This window comes from Macrobrachium nipponense, chromosome 1, assembly GCF_015104395.2.
Source record: "Macrobrachium nipponense isolate FS-2020 chromosome 1, ASM1510439v2, whole genome shotgun sequence".
Taxonomy (NCBI): domain Eukaryota; kingdom Metazoa; phylum Arthropoda; class Malacostraca; order Decapoda; family Palaemonidae; genus Macrobrachium; species Macrobrachium nipponense.
The window spans coordinates 105108663-105128477 of NC_087200.1; the positions used below are offsets into that span (position 1 = coordinate 105108663).

At 46.9% G+C, this 19815-nt stretch overlaps 1 protein-coding gene across 2 annotated transcripts in view; it reads left to right on the top strand.

Moving 5' to 3' along the window:
* LOC135219520 (rab proteins geranylgeranyltransferase component A-like) overlaps positions 1-19815 on the top strand; it is a 291707-nt gene that overhangs the window by 42767 nt on the left and 229125 nt on the right. Inside the window, exons 1-3 of one of the 2 annotated variants that reach the window (XM_064256351.1) lie at positions 9282-9378; positions 9495-9561; positions 9786-9892. In XM_064256351.1, coding sequence (XP_064112421.1) covers positions 9369-9378; positions 9495-9561; positions 9786-9892 — 184 coding nt within the window. In that variant the 5' untranslated portion in view covers positions 9282-9368. Of the gene's footprint in view, positions 1-9281; positions 9379-9494; positions 9562-9785; positions 9893-19815 lie in introns of those variants that run through there. The other variant, XM_064256350.1, reaches the window with a different exon arrangement.

Consider the following 19815-nt stretch of genomic DNA (forward strand, 5'->3'; position numbering starts at 1 on the left):
TTGGAACGAAATGAGTGAGGTAACGCAAGAACTGGAAGAGCAGGAGAGGATTGTAGTGGAGGCAGACTTTAATGGACATGTCGGAAATGAAAAGGATGTAATTGAACGTGTGCATGGAGGACATGGGATTGGGGAGAGAAACCCAGAAGGAGAGAGTATAGTAGACTTTGCCATGTCCTTTGATATGGCAATAGTGAACACATTCTTCAAAAAGAAGAGGGAGCACTTGATAACATACAGGAGTGGCGGTAGATGCACACAGATTACCTCCTTTACAATAGAACAAGGCTGGTGGAAGTTAGGAATTGTAAAGTTATCCCAGGTGACCACGTGGCCCCCCAACATAGGCTCCTTTGTATGGATTTAAAGATGAAAAGAGAAAAGAAAACTAAAACGAATGGGGTAAAGAAAATCAAGTGGTATAAATTGATAGTGAGGGATAATGATAAGAAGAGAGAGTTTAGGAGAAGAGTGGTGGGAGAGCTTGATCTGGGAATTGAAGATGTGGGAGAATGGTGGAGGCATAATGCATCAGTGATTAAAAGACACGGAAAGGAGGTACTAGGGGAAACATCTGGAATAGTATGGGAGGAAAAGGAGAGCTGGTGGTGGGGGGAAGTGGTGAAGGGTAAAAGGGAGGCAAAGAGATTTGAAGTCACAGCTGGAGGAGGACAGAGAAAGATTAAGGGAAAGAAACAAAGAAGTAAAAAAGGGTGGTAGCTCAAGCTAAGGCAATGGCATATGAAGAGGTTTATTATGAACTGGAAACTAAGGAAGGGTTGAGTAAGATGCTCAAACTGTCAAAAGTAAGAAATAAAAGAACAAAGGACATAACCCCTATTAAGCAAATGAAAGATAGGAATGGTACGGTCATAAAAAAGGAAAAAGACATCCTGAAAAGATGGAAAGAGTATTTCGAACAACTGCTAAATGAAGAAAATGAAAGACTTGTAAGAACAAGTAAACATGGGAATCGTAATGGGAATATCTAGGGATGAAGTGATACGAGCCTTAAAAAGAATGAGGGATGGGAAGGCAACAGGACCTGACTTAATCCCAGTCGAAGTTTGGAAAGCCTTAGGAGAGGAAGGGGTAGACATCTTGTATGATCTGATGGTAAAAATATTTGAACAGGAAAAGATACCAGAAGAATGGCGGGAAGCATATTGATACCTATATTTAAAGGTAAAGGTGTTGTTCAGGAATGCAGTAATTATAGAGGAATAAAACTAATGTCTCACACGTAGAAGATTTTGGAAAGAATAATAGATAGCAGGTTGAGAGAGGAGGTGAGAATAGGGAAGGAACAGTTAGGATTTATGAAGGGAAGTGGCACAACGGATGGAATATTTTGCATAAGGCAGCTGATGGAGAAATTTAGAGAAAAGCAACGAGACCTGCATCTGGTATTTATAGACCTTGAAAAGGCCTATGACAGAGTGCCAAGGCAAGAAATATGGAGATGTTTGAGGGAGAAGATGGTGCTGGAAAAGTTTGTCAGAATTATTCAGATGTACAGGAATGTGTATACTAGAGTGAGGAGCAGTGTTGGAGAGACGGAGGGATTTGAGATAGGAGTTGGATTACACCAGGGGTCAGCACTTAGCCCATTCATCTTCAACATCGTGATGGCTGTAATGACCAGGGATGTTAGAGAGGCAGTGCCATGGTGCATATTATACGCGGATGACATTGTGTTGTGTTCAGAGGGGAAGGAGGAGTTGGAGGGGAGGTTGGAGAGGTGGAGAGCAGCACTTGAGGAGAGAGGAATGAGAATAAGCAGATAAAAAACCGAATATATGTGTTCCAGTATTACTGAGGACGGTGGAAGTAGCATAATATTGGGTGGGGAAGAAATAAAGAAAGTACAGAAGTTCAAGTACTTAGGGTCCGTATTAGAGGATAGTGGAAGCATGGACCAAGAGGCGAGACACCGAATTCAGGCAGGATGGAATAACTGGAAGTCTGCATCAGGGGTCCTCTGTGACAAGAAGGTCCCTCTGAAATTGAAAGGAAAGTTCCATAGGATGGTGGTCAGACCAGCAATGTTATATGGAACAGAAACAGCAAGTATGAGGAAAACAGGAGAAGAAGATGGATGTAGCAGAAATGAGAATGTTGAGATGGATGTCGGGAGTAACAAGGAAAGATAGGATTAGAAATGAGTATATAAGAGGATCGACAAAGGTAGTTGAAATATCGAAGAAAATACAGGAAGGAAGGCTTCAATGGTATGGTCATCTGTTACGAAGGGAGGAATGTCATGTTAGAAGACATACGATGGAAATGGAAATGCGGGGTAGAAGGAAGAAGGGACGACCAAGAAAGAGATGGCGTGATTGTGTAGGGGAAGATATGGTATTGAAAGGTATAAATGAGAACGAGGCACAGGACAGAAATTGATGGAGACGACTCATTCACAATGGCGACCCCATATAAAAATGGGTTTTGTACATGAACTTCCCTGCCAGATATATACTTAGCTTAGGTCTCTGACGTCACGACAGAAAATTCAAAACTCGCGGCACACGCTACAGGTAGGTCAGGTGATCTACCTTACCCGCCGCTGGGAGGCGGGTGTAAGAACCAGTCCCCCTTTCTTGTCAGATTATTTTCTGTCGCCGGCTGGACAACACCTGTTGTTCAGTCCTTACGATAGTTAAAATTCGTTCTCGTTGCCGACGATTTGGATTTTGGTGAAGTACCCTTTGTTTGTTGGCTTGGCATATGCTTTTTGGACTGTTTTTTGGATTTTTCTTTTGGATTTCTCTTACAATATCTATAATCATGGATGATTCTGAAGTTAAGAAACCTAGTTTATTTAGGGTTTGTTCAGAGAAGGAATGTAAAGTTAGGCTTCCTAAAGCTGCATTAGATCCTCACTCTGTATGTGCGTCTTGTAGAGGGAATGAATGCTCTTTTATTAACCCTTGCAAAGAGTGTGAGAATTTGGATGAGGATGGTTGGAAGGCTCTTTCTTCTTATGTGAGAAAGTTAGAGAAGGATACGGTGCGCAAGGCTTCTTCAAAGAGTTCTAGTAGATCGAGGGTGAGTGAAGTTGACGCTGAGAATCCTGTAGTAGAAGTAGTTCCTTCTCTGGTTTCAGCCCCTGCGCCCAGCTTTGAACCCGAAGATTCGTTTTCGGAAGTTGCTTCTGGGAGAGCCTCGATCAGGAGTAAGGAGAGCCTCGCTCGCTCTCGACAAGGTAAGAGTGATGATAGTGCAAGTGATCAGTGCAGTGCCCCTAGTGCAGTGGAGGGTGCGTCTGCACCGGCTCACTAACGCTTCCAGGCCTAGACCTCTTCCAGAACTCCCAGAACCCCAGTGGAGGAGGAAAAGTCGAAAAGACCGCAGGAAGGTTAGGAGAAACCCCCACCGGTCAGGCGTCCCTCGGCAGTTCCTGTTGCTCGTTCCCAGGCTGCCTTGGATCGAACCAAGGAGTTATTGCGCCAGTGCTTCTCGTCATCTTCATCGCCTTCTCCTCAGCGTAGATGGAGCGCCTCGGAGTCGTCTCGCCCTCTCAAGAGGCCCTGGAAGGATCCTTGCGCCCTTCCTCCAGCCCTGAATCCTTCGCGGAAGAGCCAGAAGTGGAACGCAAGAGAACCAAGATTTCGTCCGGTTACGCTTCTCCTGTTCGCTCTCGGACTTCGTCCCCTGTAGAGGAGTTTAAGAGATCTCCTGCGCGTATCCTGGCGGGTCTGCAGGCGCAGATTGCGGCGTTAGCGGAGTCTATTGCCGGGACTTCTCATCGGCGGAAGGACGCCTCACTTCCGGTGAAGAAGTCTAAGAACGTTCCTTCGGCTAAATCTCCTCTGGCTAGAGAAGATTTTGAGCCTGTTAGTAGGAGGTCAGAAGTGCAGGCTGGAGCTTGGGATCTTCTCCGAGTAGGCTCTCCTCTCTTCCCAGCAAGAGTTGTGAGCATGTAAGGCGTAAGGAGCCAGACAGGCTCTCTCATCAGGATTTCCGCTCCTCTTCAGTTAGGCGTCAAGAGCTTGACAGACGTCAAAGAGCCTCGTTTTCGTCAGGAGCGAAGGAATAGTTCTTTCGCCTGGTGGCCACTCTCCTTTTGACGGGACGCTCGGAGCCTAGTAGGCGCCAAGAGCCTGGTAGGCGGCAACGGAAGCTTTCTCCTCCGTTAGATCACTCCCGATTGGATAGGCGCTCAGAGCCTTGTAAGCGCCGCGCTTCTGACAGGGATTCATCTGTGGATGTTTTCTCTCCCCGTGGCAGGCGTCAAGGAGCCTGGCAGGGGTTTTGAGCTCAATAGGCATCAAGAGCCTGGCAGGCGTATTGAGGATGGCAGGCGCCAAGAGCCTAGCAGGCGCAGAGAGCCTGATAGGCGCTCTCCCTTATCCAGACGCTCTTCTGTGGAGTTAGAATCTGTTTCCGACAGACGGGCCTCCAATTGTAGGCGCTCTCCTAGTAGGCGCTCCCCAAGTAGGCGCTCTCCTAGCAGGCGCTCCCCAAGTAGACTCTCTCCTGGGAGGCGCTCTCAAAGCAGGCGCTCTCATAGTAGGCGCTCTCCATCTAGGCGCTCTCCTAGTAGGCTCTCTCCTGGGAGGCGCTCTCAAAGTAGGCGCTCTCCTGGTAGGCGCTCCCCGGTGTAAGCCTCGTCCCAGTGGTTTTTCTCCCAGTAGGCGCTCGCCTAGTAGGCGCTCTCCGAACAGGCGCTCTCCAAGGATTAGCTCTCCTCCGGGCAGTAGAGCTTCAAGACGTCATTCTTCGGAAGATGTTGTTGGGGATTCGGAGGAAGATTTGCCCAAGCATGCTTCGGTTTCTTCGTATAAGAGACTGACAGACCTCCTCTTGCAAGATTTTGGGGAGTCTCTTTCGGCCGTTGCTCCTCCGTCTCCTCCGTCCTTATTTTCAACGACCAATACGGCTAAGAAGTCTTCAGTCGTTAAGATGAAGCCTACAGTGTCTATGAAGAAGGCTCTGAAGAACTTTGACGACTGGTTGGTTTCAAAAGAAGAGAAAGGCAAGACAGTTTTTTCTTTTCCCCCGTCCAAGCTGACGGGTAAGATGGGGTTCTGGTACGAGTCAGGAGAGCCCTTGGGTCTAACTCTTCCCTCTTCTGCAGACTCGGACTTCTCTTCGTTGGTTGATTCCGCACGTCGCTCGGCGCTGAATTCTGCGAAGACGACGTGGGGTATGAGCGAGTTGGATCACCTTCTGAAGGGAATGTTCCGAGTCTTAGAAGTTTTTAACTTTCTTGACTGGACCCTTGGAGTGTTGGCTAAGAGTACTCAAGAGCAAGACACTCTTTCGCCTGAAGACCTCCACGCAGTTCTGTCTTGCATGGACAAGGCAGTGAGAGACGGTTCCGGGGAAATTAGCTTTCACTTTTGGTGACAGGAGTGGTAAAGAAGAGGGCCGTTTTCTGCTCTTTTCTTACCAAGGCGGTTTCTCACGCACAGAGAGCTTCCTTGCTGTATTCACAGCTTTCCCCGCAACTCTTCCCCAAGAAGACTATTAATGATATCTCCAGCTCGTTATCAGCAAAAGCGACGCAGGATATGCTAGCTCGCTCGGCTAGAATTCCGAAACCTTCGTTTCAACAGAAGACGAAGAAAGAGGCTCAAAGTAGGCAAGAACCCTTTCGAGGAGGACCTTCGCTATGGAGACGACGTCATCAGTCTTAGCAGCTCTTCGTCCCGGGGTCTGGATGGTGTCGCTGGACCTTCAGGACGCTTACTTCCATGTGCCGATCCATCCTCCTTCTCGCAAATTTCTCAGATTCATGTGGGGAGGGAACGTTTTTCAGTTCAGGGCCCTATGCTTCGGCCTTTCCACGGCCCCCCAAGTATTCACAGGACTGATGAAGAACGTTGCCCAGTGGCTTCATCTCGAGGGAGTGAGGATTTCCCTCTACTTGGACGATTGGCTTATCAGGGCCAAATCCAAGGAGAAATGTCTGGAGGACTTACGAGTGACGTTGGATCTAGCAGCTTCTCTGGGTTTGCTAGTGAATTTCGAGAAGTCACAGCTAATCCCCAGTCAAGAGCGTATCTATCTGGGGATTCTGATGGCTTCTCAGGTTTTTCGGGCGTATCCGTCCCCAGAGAGGATAACCCGAGGTTTGGAGAAGGTAGCAATCTTTCTAGAGAAAGATGTATGCACAGCGAGGGAGTGGATGAGTCTGTTGGGGACACTCTCCTCGCTGGAGCAATTCGTTTTCTCTAGAAGGTTGACCTCAGACCCCTACAGTTCTTCCTGACGAGGAACTGGGATCGAAAATCTCAAGGTCTGGACTTTGCGTTCAAGATTTCGCAAGAGATAAAGGAGGATCTACGTTGGTGGCTAGACCCTCTATTGTTCAAGGAAGGCCTTTCCTTGCAGGTTCGGAAACCCCAACCTAGTGTTGTATGCAGATGCTTCGGACAAAGGTTGGTTAGATGATACTCTCGGGTCGAGAGAAGTGTCAGGCACCTGGATGGGGGATCAGGTGTCCTGGCACATCAACAAGAAGGAGCTAACAGCGATTTGGTTAGCTCTCAAGACCTTCGAACCCCTCGTAAAAGGGAAATATGTTCAGATCAACTCCGACAAACACTACAGCCCTGGCTTACATTCGGAAACAGGGGGGGACTCACTCTTTCTCCTTGTACGAGACAGCGAGATCGCTCCTCTTGTGGTCAGAGGAAAGGAAGATAAGGCTTCTCACCAGGTTCGTACAGGGAGAAGAAATGTCAGAGCAGATCTGCTAAGCAGAAGGAATCAAGTCCTTCCCTCAGAGTGGACTCTGCACGCGGACGTATGCCAGGAGCTGTGAGGACGTGGGCAGGCCCCATCTCGATCTATTTGCGACCTCCAGGAATGCGCGGATAGATCTGTACTGCTCCCCTATTGCAGACCCAAGAGCAGTGGCAATAGATGCATTCCTGATGGATTGGAGGAATCTGGATCTTTACGCGTTCCCGCCTTTCAAGATTATAGGGGAAACGTTAAGGAAATTCGCAGCTTCAGAGGGAGCAAGGATGACTTTGATAGCTCCGTTCTGGCCCGCCCACGACTGGTTCACAGAGGTACTGGAATGGCTGGTGGATGTCCCAAGATCCCTACCTCTAAGAGTCGATCTGCTCAAACAGCCCCACTTCGACAGGTTTCACAAAAACCTCCCCGCTCTCAGTCTGACTGGATTCAGACTATCAAGAGTCTCGTCAGAGCTAAGGGCTTTTCGGCAAAGTCTGCAAGGGCTATTGCCAATGCACGTAGACCTTCCACATCTAGAGTCTACCAGTCGAAGTGGGATGTTTTCGACGCTGGTGCAGGACTCATAAAGTTTCCTCCTCCAGTACCTCCGTGACTCAGATAGCAGATTTCCTTATCTTCCTGAGGGAAAAATGCGGGTTGGTTGTCTCCACCATCAAGGGATACAGGAGCATGCTTTCCTCAGTTTTTCGTCATAGAGGATTAAACATATCTGAGGACAAGGACCTCCATGATTTAATCAGATCGTTTGGAAACGGTTAAAAGAACCTCCTCCTTAGTGCCTAGCTGGAATCTAGATGTCGTGCTGCTCTTCCTGAGTCCTCAATGTTCGAACCTCCCATGCTGCTTCGTTCAGAGACCTTTCGATGAAGACTCTTTTTCTCTGTGCGTTAGCGTCAGCGAAGAGGGTCAGCGAGCTGCAGGCTCTAGAAGGTGAGGTAGGTTTCCAAGGAGGCTCCGCGGTTTTGCTCTTTTCTTCCGGCTTTTCCTAGCCAAGAATGAAAACCCTTTCTTCGCCGTGGCCCAGGAGCTTTGAAATCAAAAGCTTATCCTCCTTAGTTGGGACAGAAGAGGAGAGATCTCTTTGCCCGGTGAGAAGCCTGAAATATTATCTTCAGAGGAAGAAAAGACTTGCTGCTAATGAGAGCAATCTCTGGTGCTCTGTTAAGGGCCACCCCAGTAGGCCCTTATCTAAAAATGCACTCTCATTCTTTATCAGGAATGTTATTAGAGAAGCACACACTTCTTGCAATCAGCAACAGTTTAACCTTCTGAAAGTCAAGGCGCACGAAGTACGGGCCATAGCGACGTCTTTGGCTTTCAAGAAGAATTTGTCATTACAAAACCTTATGAAGGCCACTTTTTGGAGGTGTGAATCAGTCTTCTCTAATCACTACCTAAAGGACGTATCGATTACGTATGATAAGTGTTTTGGGCTAGGCCCTTACGTATCGGCGGATTCAGTGCTGGGGCAGGGAGCTGAAACACATCCTTTTTAATCCTTTTTCCCTGTTAGTTTTAAGTTTGAGTTTTTTGGTTGTACGAAGGAGGTTGCAGGAGGCAGCTCCTCTTTCGTATACTAATCCTTGCAATTGTAGTGATAGGCTCTGGCTATGTAACGTTGGGTTGATCCCCATTGACCAGATCCTGCTTGGATTCTGCCAAGTAAGTGGACTCAGTTCCCATTGGTAAGACCCAAAGAGTTCTTCAGCCATAGGTCGCCCTCGCTGAGACTCTTTAGGCAACGCAGACTAATAGACAGTAACTATCAAGTCTTCTGCCTAAATCAGGTTAAGAACCACCGAGGTTTATATTTATTTATTCCTTTAACATGTGTTGTCCCCACTTTCTAAGTAAGTATGTGTCTCTTTCCCTCACCAAGGGTGTCAATCAGCTAAGTATATACGTATCTGGCAGGGAAGTCATGTACAAAATGATATTGTTAGTATACAATAAAGTTTTGTACATACTTACCTGGCAGATATATACGATTGATGGCCCGCCCAGCCTCCCCTCAGGAGACAGGTGGAAGAAAATAACCTGACAAGAAAGGGGGACTGGTTCTTACACCCGCCTCCCAGCGGCGGGTAAGGTAGATCACCTGACCTACCTGTAGCGTGTGCCGCGAGTTTTGAATTTTCTGTCGTGACGTCAGAGACCTAAGCTAAGTATATATCTGCCAGGTAAGTATGTACAAAACTTTATTGTATACTAACAATATCATTTTAAGCTAGGAAGAAGAAGATTTTCTCTTTTCTATTAACATCTCTTTCAGTATTTCATATTAGCTTCTGCTAATTCTTTCAAATGAATGCTATATTCTTTGGAATTTTTAATTTCAAGTCATTGGCCTCTGTGAACCTGTTCCATATGAATGATCCATCTTGTGAACAGTGATAATAAAAAGTTCTGTCATTTCATAATTTCCAGGAACTCTAAACAGAACACCTTCAAAACAATCAGATCAAAACTCTTATCTCTGATAAGGCTGATTCTGAAAGGCCCATAAAATCATGAAGAAAGGGGTAGATTAGATGAATGCACAGAATTATAGAGAAAGGGCATATGTAGGCTAGACAGTGACTTAGACAAGATGGGAATTAATGCAAATGAGAATGGAGATGACTTAACAACCTACATCTAAAAGGGAAAAGCTGATGTATCAATGTAATGGTGTTCAGTGGCATTAATTTTGCTTATTATATATGTATACCTTGTAGATATATCTTTTTCATAAAATTTTTCCACTTTTAGATACAATACAGATCATGTTCTTCTTACAGGCCTAGTTGAATGTATTGTGGCAGCAGCCTCAGCACGCATAGGCAAGAAAGTTCTACATATTGATAGGTAAGTACAGCAAGAATTTGATATTGTTTGATCAATTTTTGTCCTGTAAAGGAAGGTAAATGTAATGTGATGTGATCATATCCAACCAAATATTTCTCGCAGTGTACTATTTATGATAATTAATGTACAGTAAAGGATTTGGTGAGATGAGAGGTTTTAGTCTCTGAAGATATGCTGGAATTTGTTGCAATATACACTACAAGATCTTTCAAATTTTATTTCAGAAATGATTATTATGGAGGTCAGTGGGCATCCTTTACCCTTCAAGGGATGGAGCAATGGGTTGCTGACATTACAACCACAAAAGAAGAGACAGAAAGTATAGGAACTGGTGAGTTATGTTTTATTCTTATAATTGCACCTTCTGTAGTTCAGGCTGGGGGCATTACGTTCAGTATTCAACCAGAAATGTTATCTTTTGTTCATGAAACTTACCTGTCAGATATATATAATATATATATATATATAATTTAATATATATATATAATATTAATATATATATATATATGTTATAGCTGATATTTTTCTGAAATCCGACAGAATTTTTAAAAACTTCCGACACACGCAGTGGTCGGCCAGGTGGTTAGTACCCATTCCCGCCGCTGGGAGGCGGGTATCAGGAACCATTCCCATTTTTCTATTCATAATTTTTCTGTCGCCGGTGCTGAAAACACCTGTTTTCAGTACCTCCGTCTTAGGATTTTGGAAACTTCATTGCCGCTAAGTATCCTAATTGTCTTTTGATTTATTTACTTGGATTTGTGGCTAGGCATACGCTATCTTAAATTGATTTGAATTTGATTCATTTTTGCATAAAATATCTGAATCTAGTTAGGCTAGTTTCAGACGGGGTTGTCTGCAAAGATAGGGTGTGGCTACCGGCTTTCGGTAGATCCGCACTTGGTATGTACGAGGGGTATGGGTCTTGCTTCTTTGTTGAGATTTGTCATGTAAGGAGTGTGAGACTTTGTCTATTCCGTAAGGAAGACGTATGATTCGTATGTACGCAATTAATCAGTAAACATGTCTAATTCCGTAAGGAAGACGTATGATTCGTATGTACGCAATTAATCAGTAACAAAAGTCAGGGTAGTGAACCTGTAACCTTCCTGTAGACTTTATTTTGCCTAACCCGGTGTAGTATGGCCTACGGGCTATGAATATGTCTACGAGAGGTGCTCACTCTCCTTCATTGCTGTGAAGAGTGCTACTTCTGTAATTGTTACTCCTAACCCTGCAGTGTTGCCTTCGGGCCCTAAGCAGTGTCTGTAGAGGAATTGCCCTTTCTCTGATACTCTTTCGATTCGTAACTTAGAATCGAAAGTGCTTGCTTTAGAGAGTAAAAGTGAAGTGCAGAAGTGCAGTGATACCCCTTGTGTAGTGGAGGGTGCGTCAGATCGGCCTCGTTTCGCCTCTAGGCCGGGACCTCTGCTTGACTCCCAGGACCCGGGGAGGGAGCATGTCGAAAGCCTAAGGAGGGTTACAAGGAACCCCCACCGATCTGGCGTGCCTTCGGCAGTTTCTGATGAAAATCCCCAGACTGCCAAAGTGCGTGCGCGTGCACGAATCCTGAAGGATTGCTTCTCGTCCTCCGAAGCGTCCTCCCCGTGCAGGGGTTGGAGCTTTCGGAAGGACTCGCGCCCTCTAAATAGAAGCTTTATAGAAGAGGACGCTTCACGTCCTGTCTCTCTCTCTCTCGTTATGCGTTTCAGTGAGAAGTAAGAAGGCGAACGTCGCCTGAACTCGTGTCCGTCTTTCCACCGAGAAATACGTAAAAGAAGTCATAGTAGCAGGAAGCTTTTGAGAGCGGACGCCCAAGCTTTTTTACTGTCACAATAAGAAGGCGTTCCCTCTCGACTTGGACGGGACGCTCGGATGGACTCCAGGCGCGCGCGGGTGCACGCCAAGCGCGCGCCAGTGGACGCCGAGCGTGCACCAGCGCGCGCCAGGTGTGTCGCCTGGCTGAACGTTTCTGTTGAACTCTTCAAGCTCTTGTTTCAGATTTGGGCCTAAAGAATTTTTACCTCTACCTTCGGTGATACCTTCTACCTCACCTGCAAAGAATGTGAAGTAGGCAGTGCTTCGGAGGAAGCTTAAAGTGAACAGACAACTTCTTCTTCGAAACCCAGCAAGACATCGGGTTTCGTGAATTCAAGAGGTCTCTGTCAATTAATATTGCTTTTCGCATAGGTGGATGGAGTTAAGGAAAGCTCAAGGGAAGATCTCATTTGCTCTACCGCAGTCAAGACTTTGTGATAAGGCAGTTACGGGTTATGTAAAAGCTCGACGTCCTACACGTCATGACGCTCGACTACTTTCGGTAGGATTCTTGCAAAAGCACTCATCAAGAGGACGCTCTTCAGGAAAGCGCAAGACAGGACTTCCTTTGCTATACTGCCAATAAATTTAAGTTGCAAGCTTTTTAGTCCATCTGAAAGGGCTTTTCAGATGATAGATTTTTGTTAGTTCCTAAGTTTTGGGACTACGCTGCCGAAGTTGAACATCGGGGTCCTACCTGCTGAAAGCCCAATCTCTTATCAGGATTCTTGCCCCCTTCCTCGATTGATGCGGGAATCGGAAAAATAATATGCTCGACTTTCCTGGATTACGTTTTGTCAATTCAGTGATTTTCCCCCATTGACAATATACTATCGTTTTTGTCAAGTAAGTGGGTATCCCCTCATTGACAAAATATCTCTTTGTCCCGTAAATGGGTTAGTTCTCATTGACAAACATCTCATTAACTTATATTGCGTAAGCGGATAAGCTCTTATTGACAAGGTTCGGAAAGAGCCCTTATTCATCATTCGCAGACTCGTACAAGAATAGACTTGTAGACTACGTCAATGACCGCTTATGTCCAGTAACATAAGAAGCTTGAGCTGTCTGCTTCGATTCTCTAAGTTTTGTTCATGAAACTTGCCTGTCAGATATGTATGTAGCTGTATTTCCGAATTCAGCTATATATATGTCTGCCAGGTAAGTAGAAACTTTATTGTAATATATATCATATTTTGCCTTGCGTTATTTTACTACTGGTTGGTTCAAGTCATATACGCTTGCTGTAGTTACCTCTTCGGATGGCAACCGAGAGGTCTATTGTCTATTATTTTAAGGACATTTAATCGTTACTCCCTGCAGCCTTCCAGGAGTTTCCGATTTATCTTTTACCATTGTATGGTAGTGTTCTGACGACACAAACGCATCTATATATTTAGCGTTTTCTGTTTCGCTTAAATATACCAGCTTGAGAGTCTCTTTCTGCTCAAAAAATAACGGACCTATTTCTTCGTAGAATAGGGTAGCTGGCAACCCAGACATAAAGTTAAGAGACGACGTTCGTAAGCTGCTGGCTGCTGCCGTGTCTGTCCTCCAGTCCAACCAAGCAGTAGCCAGTACCAGTCGTGCGCTGTCATGCGCGGTAGATTACGTCTCTCTTTCCTGCGGGATTGACTTACTAACCGTATCTCTGTGCTGGCGGTTACGTCTCTCCTGCGGGATTGACTGACTAACTCTATCTCTGTCCTACAGTCACGGACTTTAGCCTAAGATTGAGGGGATTTCTTACGTGAATGAATAAACATTGCATTCGTTTTGCCTTACTATGTTCAACAGAGTATCTCTTAATCCTTTCGGTGCTCGTTACCGCACTGTATAGAACTACGAGTCTACCGCAATATTGCACTTTTATATGCTCTCCTGCTTAGGCAAAGCGCAGCCTTATTAGGGAAGTAAGCATACTCGGGGAGGGAATGGATGAGCTTGCTGGGGACCATTTCCTTCCTGAAGAAGTTTGTTTCCCTGAATAGACTGCAATTCAGACCTCTTCAGTTTTTTCCTACCGGGAAACTGAAATATTATTCAAGATCTAGGAATGATTCTGAACATCTCTCAGTGCGTCTATCACCTGAGGTGATAGAAAGAAGGTGCCGGACATCTGGATATGGTTTCAGATGTCCTGGATCTTAATCTGAAAGAAGTAGAAGCAATTCGGTCGTCCCTCCAGTCCTCGAAACGAGTTTTTGGAACCAGTGGTCCAGATCAACTCTGATATTCCACAGCTCTCTCATATCTTAAGAAGTATCTTCTCTCGGTCCCTGTTCGAGTTTACGAGAAAGATCCTATTATAACAACAGGCGTATAATGTAACGATCCTCTAGAGGTTCGTTACAGGATTGCAAAAGTCCGTACGAATCGTCTCGATCGACGGCAGCAACTACTGACTTCCGAGTGGAATCTTTCTTTAGAAGTATGTTGAGAGTTGTGGAGACTAGGGACGCCCTTTCATTCTTCTCTTCGATATGTTGAGGACGAAGAGGCTTCTTCTTCTCTGCTCCCTTATTCTCGTTCCGGGATCGGTACCATTGAACGCCATCCTATGATATTGAACGGGGATGGATGTTTAGTCTCTTTTCCCCTTTTTCAATCGCTTAGGAAATGTAATAAGAGGATTTATGACGTCACAGGGAGCGACAATGACGCTGATCGCCCCATGTTGGCCTTCAGGATCCTGGATTCATAGAGGTCACGTCCTTCCTAGTTCACTTTTTCAAGGACCTTTCCGAAAGAGTCGGTCTACTCTAACTCGAAAGGTACCTATAACCTCTCCGCTCTGAGTCCTGATTACGTTCAGACTATCGAGATGTTGACAGGAATAAGATTACCGTCTTCCTTTCCGTCTGAAGAATGGGATAAGCTGGCAGTCACAACTATAAAGAATATGCAAATATGTTGTTGACGGCCTTTGGGCTTAGAGATTTGCTTCTGTCAAACAACAAAGCTCTTCACGATCTTTGAGTTCTGTGGAATCTCGAAACTCGCTCACCATCTACTTTTTGTCTCACCTGTTTTCTCGGAGTCAGACACTCTTGCGAGATCAGGCGACATATAGTAGCCCTGAATTTCTTGTTGACGAAGTCGGTTGCGTTTATACACCCCCGATGATCGTGTAACATGAGACCAGGTTGGACTGTCAGGCATTCTTCCTTCGGGACTGAATCGCCTTTTTTGCTCCTCGCTCCTTTCTCCGGCACCAGAAGCTCGAGTCAGGAGTTGATTCGCTGACGACGTTGGGTTGCGTTGATACACCCTCAAGGTTTGCTTAGATTGAATCGCCCAGCAGTCCAGACAACTCATCCTTCAGCGAAGAATAGTGCCTTATGGTCTTCAGGGTACAGCCTTGCTGTCCTTGATTCGTCTGACTGGTCAACTGGTCGGTCACCTGACTTTAGTACAGACGGACTGACTTTGCATGTCCAGATCGAAGCTTTCAATATGGAACTTAGACGTAGTCTGAAGTTCTTGATGTCAAAGCATTCGAACCTCTCCTACCTGTTAACTTCTTGCATGTGATCAGGAAGGCCTTCTTCTAACCACCCTAGATACGACAAAGAGGGTTAGTGAGATTTTAAGCCATCGTCACAAGTTTTGGCTTTAGAGAACACAAGGCGGTGTGCTCTCTAAGCCTTCGTTGTGGCCTAAGAATGGAAACCCGTTTTGTCCTTGGGCCAGGAGCTTGGAAGCAAGGATGGCACAAGTTAGTGGGCAGGATCTAGAGAGAGTCCTGTGCCCTGTCGGGTATCTCAAGTTTTATCTACATAAAACTCAAGAAAGTCGAAGTCATTCGGGCAATCTGCAGTGTTCCGAAAAAGACCAGACTTGCCCATATCGAAGAACACCCTGGCTTTAGTGTTAAGGGAGTTCTTTCAAAAATGCTCCTTCATTGTGTTTGCACAAAGATTTGAAATCTTTTTATCTGAATGCTCACGAGGTGAGGGGGCGGCGGCCTCGGAAGCATTTCAACAGAGCATGGCACTCAGCAACATCCTGAGTACCATGTTTTAGCGAAGCAACTCTGTGTTCACTTCACACTCTGCGAGATGTGAAGATGGCATATGAGATCTGCTGCTCGCTAGGGCCATACGTGTCTGCAGACACAATCTTGGGGGCAAGAAGTACCACTCCAATCCTATCCTGTAGAAAATGGTTAGGAAGAGCTCTTAATTTAGTTGTTGAGTCGCCGGGGGGGGGAAAACAACGGCGACTTCTTAACTCTTAAGCCTTAGTTAAAACACCTTAAACTTTGGCTAGGGTTGGTCAGGTGGTGATATATATATATATATATATATATATATATATATATATATATATATATATATATATATATATATATATATATATATATATATATATATATATATTATATATATATATATATTATATATATATATTTAGTTACTTCTTAGCCCTCATGGTATGGTCAATATGGTCTAGTCACGTCGTGGTCTCGCCCCTGTTGACAGATCATCTGGAGTGCACCAGCTATATAGGTCTCTACCTCGCTGGCAACTCTAGTAGCACAAGCAGACTTACGTGGCAGTAACCACGAAGCCAGCTATGCTAACAGGTGGAACCAAGATGTAAATCATCTGCATGCATTTGTTTCCCAAAATCCTTCTATTCTGTCCCTTCCCACCTCTAACGGTGGGATTCAGCTATATATATACTATATCTGACAGGTAAGTTTCATGAACAAAATGAAATTGTTATGATACAATAAAGTTTGTTCATACTTACCTGGCAGATATATATAATCAAGTACCCACCCACCTCCCCTCAGGGGACAGTGGAAATAAAAATTATGAATAGAAAATGGGAATGGTTCCAGATACCCGCCTCCCAGCGGCGGGAATGGGTATTAACCACCTGGCCGACCACTGCGTGTGTCGGAAGTTTTTAAAATTCTGTCGGATTTCAGAAAATACAGCTATATATATATATCTGCCAGGTAAGTATGAACAAACTTTATTGTATCATAACAATATCATTTTTGCTATAAAAATGTTCATCTTTCTGGTTTCAGTTGCATTTACATTATATATGGCTGTTATTTATATGTTTAATCATACACCCAGTACCTTACACTGGCCATATCTGCAGAAGCAGTAATCTCCAGAAATGTTCCTCAAGAGAAAAGTAGTTGCCCTTTCCACCTTTCTGAGTATCCAACTGTCCTGGATCTGTAGTGGTGAAAAATTATATTTTTATAAGAAAATGAGATTTTATATATACTTATCCAGTAATTACTTAGCTAAGTTTCTACTTGACAGCAGCTTAAATTTTGAAAACTAGTGGTAGAGATAGTCTTGTTTGCGTAGGTGAGTAGCCCCTCCCACTTTTGGGGTAAGAGAGGAACAACTATAGCCCAGAGACCAATTTTGTTTTACGCCCTAACCCCTAGTCCATGTGAGGGGAGGCGGGTGGGCTTTGTTTGTAATTACGGGGTAAGTATATATAAAATCGCATTTGTTCCGATACGTAATACAAACCCTCGGTCCTTTAACAATAGGAAGGTAACTAGCGGCAGCTGGGACGGTCGTAAGCTTCGAACAAGGGGAGAACGGTAGTTAACTGCTGCTGTCCGATCGTGCGCGCGCCCGCGCGCCCGCCGAGAGGTGAAGAATCACTTTTGCTTTCGGCCGCGGGGGTGTGAAGGACGTGTTCGTCATCGCTCTCTGCCCGCTTCATCGTCGTATGCTTTGTTTATATTGTGTTTTCTACTAATGGTTTGGTTTGACTTGAAAATGAAACTGTAAGTACACTGTTTTCATTTTCATTACTTAATTATGAATCAACATGGAGCTATCGCCGTAGAGACGGCGATTTCCGCTCTTTTCATGAATTGAACCCTTGAATTATGTCTCGGTGCCGAGGGCGGGCGCACTCGCGCCGAGTCATGTATTTTGGGCGAAAGTGTGTAATTGAAAGATGTAAGTACTCTTTTTCATTATATTTTTGCCCTGTGCGTTCGTTGCCGAGAGCTTGATTGCGCTCGGCAAGAGCCTCTTATTTTGTATGAATAGAATGCAATGAAAGTGGATTTGCAATGCAGTTTTCTTTTCATTTTCATTTATTAATTGCATCAAATTTAATTTTGGATCAATTTCCGCTCTTACCCGGGAATTAATCCTTACGATTTATTGCTGTGAAAGTGAAAATAGCAAGTGCAGTATTGTTCATTTTCATATACGTATATTTTATGATAGCATCATATTATTATGGATCAAGTTTCCGCTCCTTACCGGGAATTGATTTTTCCCTCTTTAAGTTCTATGAAGTGAATCGCAAGTGCAGTATTCTGTTTCATTTTCATATTACTTTTCACTGCTGTGCGGGGGTAGGGGAAGCGAAGGTCTGCCAGGAAGTCGTCGGAAAGCTCTCCCGCGACTCCCTTGGTATCCGATTCTTCGTCTTCTTTCCTGCCCCCCCGCTCAGCTTCCTCGTATTTTGTTTTTGGGGTCTTCCTTCCGTTCGGGGGGGGTGGGGCATGTCTCCCCCGTGCGTGAGGGAACCCCTCTTACTAATCTGTCTGTGCTACCGCAGGTGCTACAGCCGTGGGAGACGACCTTGGACAGGTATGGACCACTGCGGCTGCAGGGCGTGCCTAGCATCCACGATCTGCTGCAGAGCCTAGCGAGGTCTGGGGCGGTGACCTTGGAGTGGTCTCCACTACAACCTTCACGGCCGCTTTATGCTGCTTCCCCCCGCTGGTCTACACTCCCCATGCTGTGTCGGTGACGCCGTCTGCCGCTTCTAGGGCCGGTCGCCGCCGTACCGAGGAGGGGTTATGCCGCCGCCGCCTGTGTTTTCTTCGTGTTGCCTGCCCCAGACTTCCGCTGTTCCAGCAGCTCGCCCCTGGACCGGCCGCCAGTACCACGCTGGCTGCCGATGATTCTACGAGGCGATGGCTGGGCCTGCCGTACCTGTCGCTGATGTGGTTCCCGCTACTGGCTTGGCTGTCCCTCTCGTGTTTACCGCTGCCGCGTTCCTGCCGCTCCTGAGCTGGTTGCTGTTCCTGTCGCTCCTGGTTCCTGCGCCTGTCCATGCTGGTCCTGCCCATGGTGTGTCTTCCCCTTCCAGTCCCAGGTCCTTCCGGACAGTGCAGTCGGGCCGTGTTGCTTCGGCAATAGGCCCGACTCCGGCCTGGATGGAGGACCTGACGACTGTCCTGCGTGAGCTGACGAAGAAGAGGAAGGTGTCATCTTCGTCTTCGTCTGTTGCTGCCTCTTCCCCTTCGACTTCTAAGGCCCATAAGCCGAAGAAGAAGAAGGCTGCCTCCCCCCCCTACCCAAGAAGTCTCCTTCGGGAACTTCTAAGGGTCCCGTCCCACCCTCGGTGGGACGGGGGGTCCTTCTGCTGGTCCTCCTGCTCCTTCGGGAGCGGGGCCCGTCTCCCCTTCCGTAAGGAAGAGATAGACGGGGTCCAGAGGAGGGTATCAGTTAGCTCTGGTACTTTTGTCCTCTCGCCTGGTGCTAGCGGCGATGCCGCTACGCCAGGTCCGGCTCGGTCTCCTCGTTCGGGGGAGATCCCGAGTGTACGCTTCTCCCTCGGGAGACCGTGCCAGCCAAAGTTTCGGCGCCAGAGTTCGCTCGGCGCCAAGACCACGGCAACGGAGCAGAAGGCTGGCGAGAACCGCTCAGGTGACTCTCGCCAGGCCAGCGGCCGCTCTCGCAGCGACCAGCTGGTAACCGGGTTTTGTTATTCCCCCTAAGAAGACTCCTTCGGGAACTTCGAAGGGCTCGTCACATTCCGGTCTGTGGACGGGGGGGTTCGGGTCTTCTGCTGGTCCTCCTGTTCCTTCGGAACGGGGTCCCGTCTCCCCTTCTGAGAAGAAGAAGAAGACGGGGACCAAGGGTGTGGCTGGCTACCGCTGGTAACACCCTCGCCTGGTCTTGGCAGCTCTGCTGCTAAGCCAGGTACCGGCTCGGTTTCTCGTCCGCGAGAAGTTCCGAGTGTACGATCTCCTTCGGGTGACCGTGCAGCCAAAGTTAAGACGCCTGAGTTCGCTCAGCGTCATGACCGAGGCACGGAGCAGAAGACTGTCGAGAGCCGCTCAGGTGACTCTCGCCAGGCCAGCGGCCGCTCTCGCAGCGACCAGCCGGTACCTCGGGTGGACGTGACGGTCTCTGACCGGCCACGGGTTGAGGCTGGGAGAGGTCCCCCAGGTCCCCTCGACCGACGGTACCAGCCTCGGCTGGTACCAGCGTTTGACGTGCCGCGAGGACGCTCACCGGTCTCACGGCGAAAGCGAGCTCTGCAGGTCACCTGACCGCCGCTCCCACACAGGACCGGGTTGGCGGATACGGTGACCAGCAGCAGCTCGTCTGACGCACGGGACCGGGGTCGACGTGCTCAGTCGAGCCGCTCGCCACAGGTGAGCGGCACGGCCAGGCCTACAGATCGATCCCCACCGCG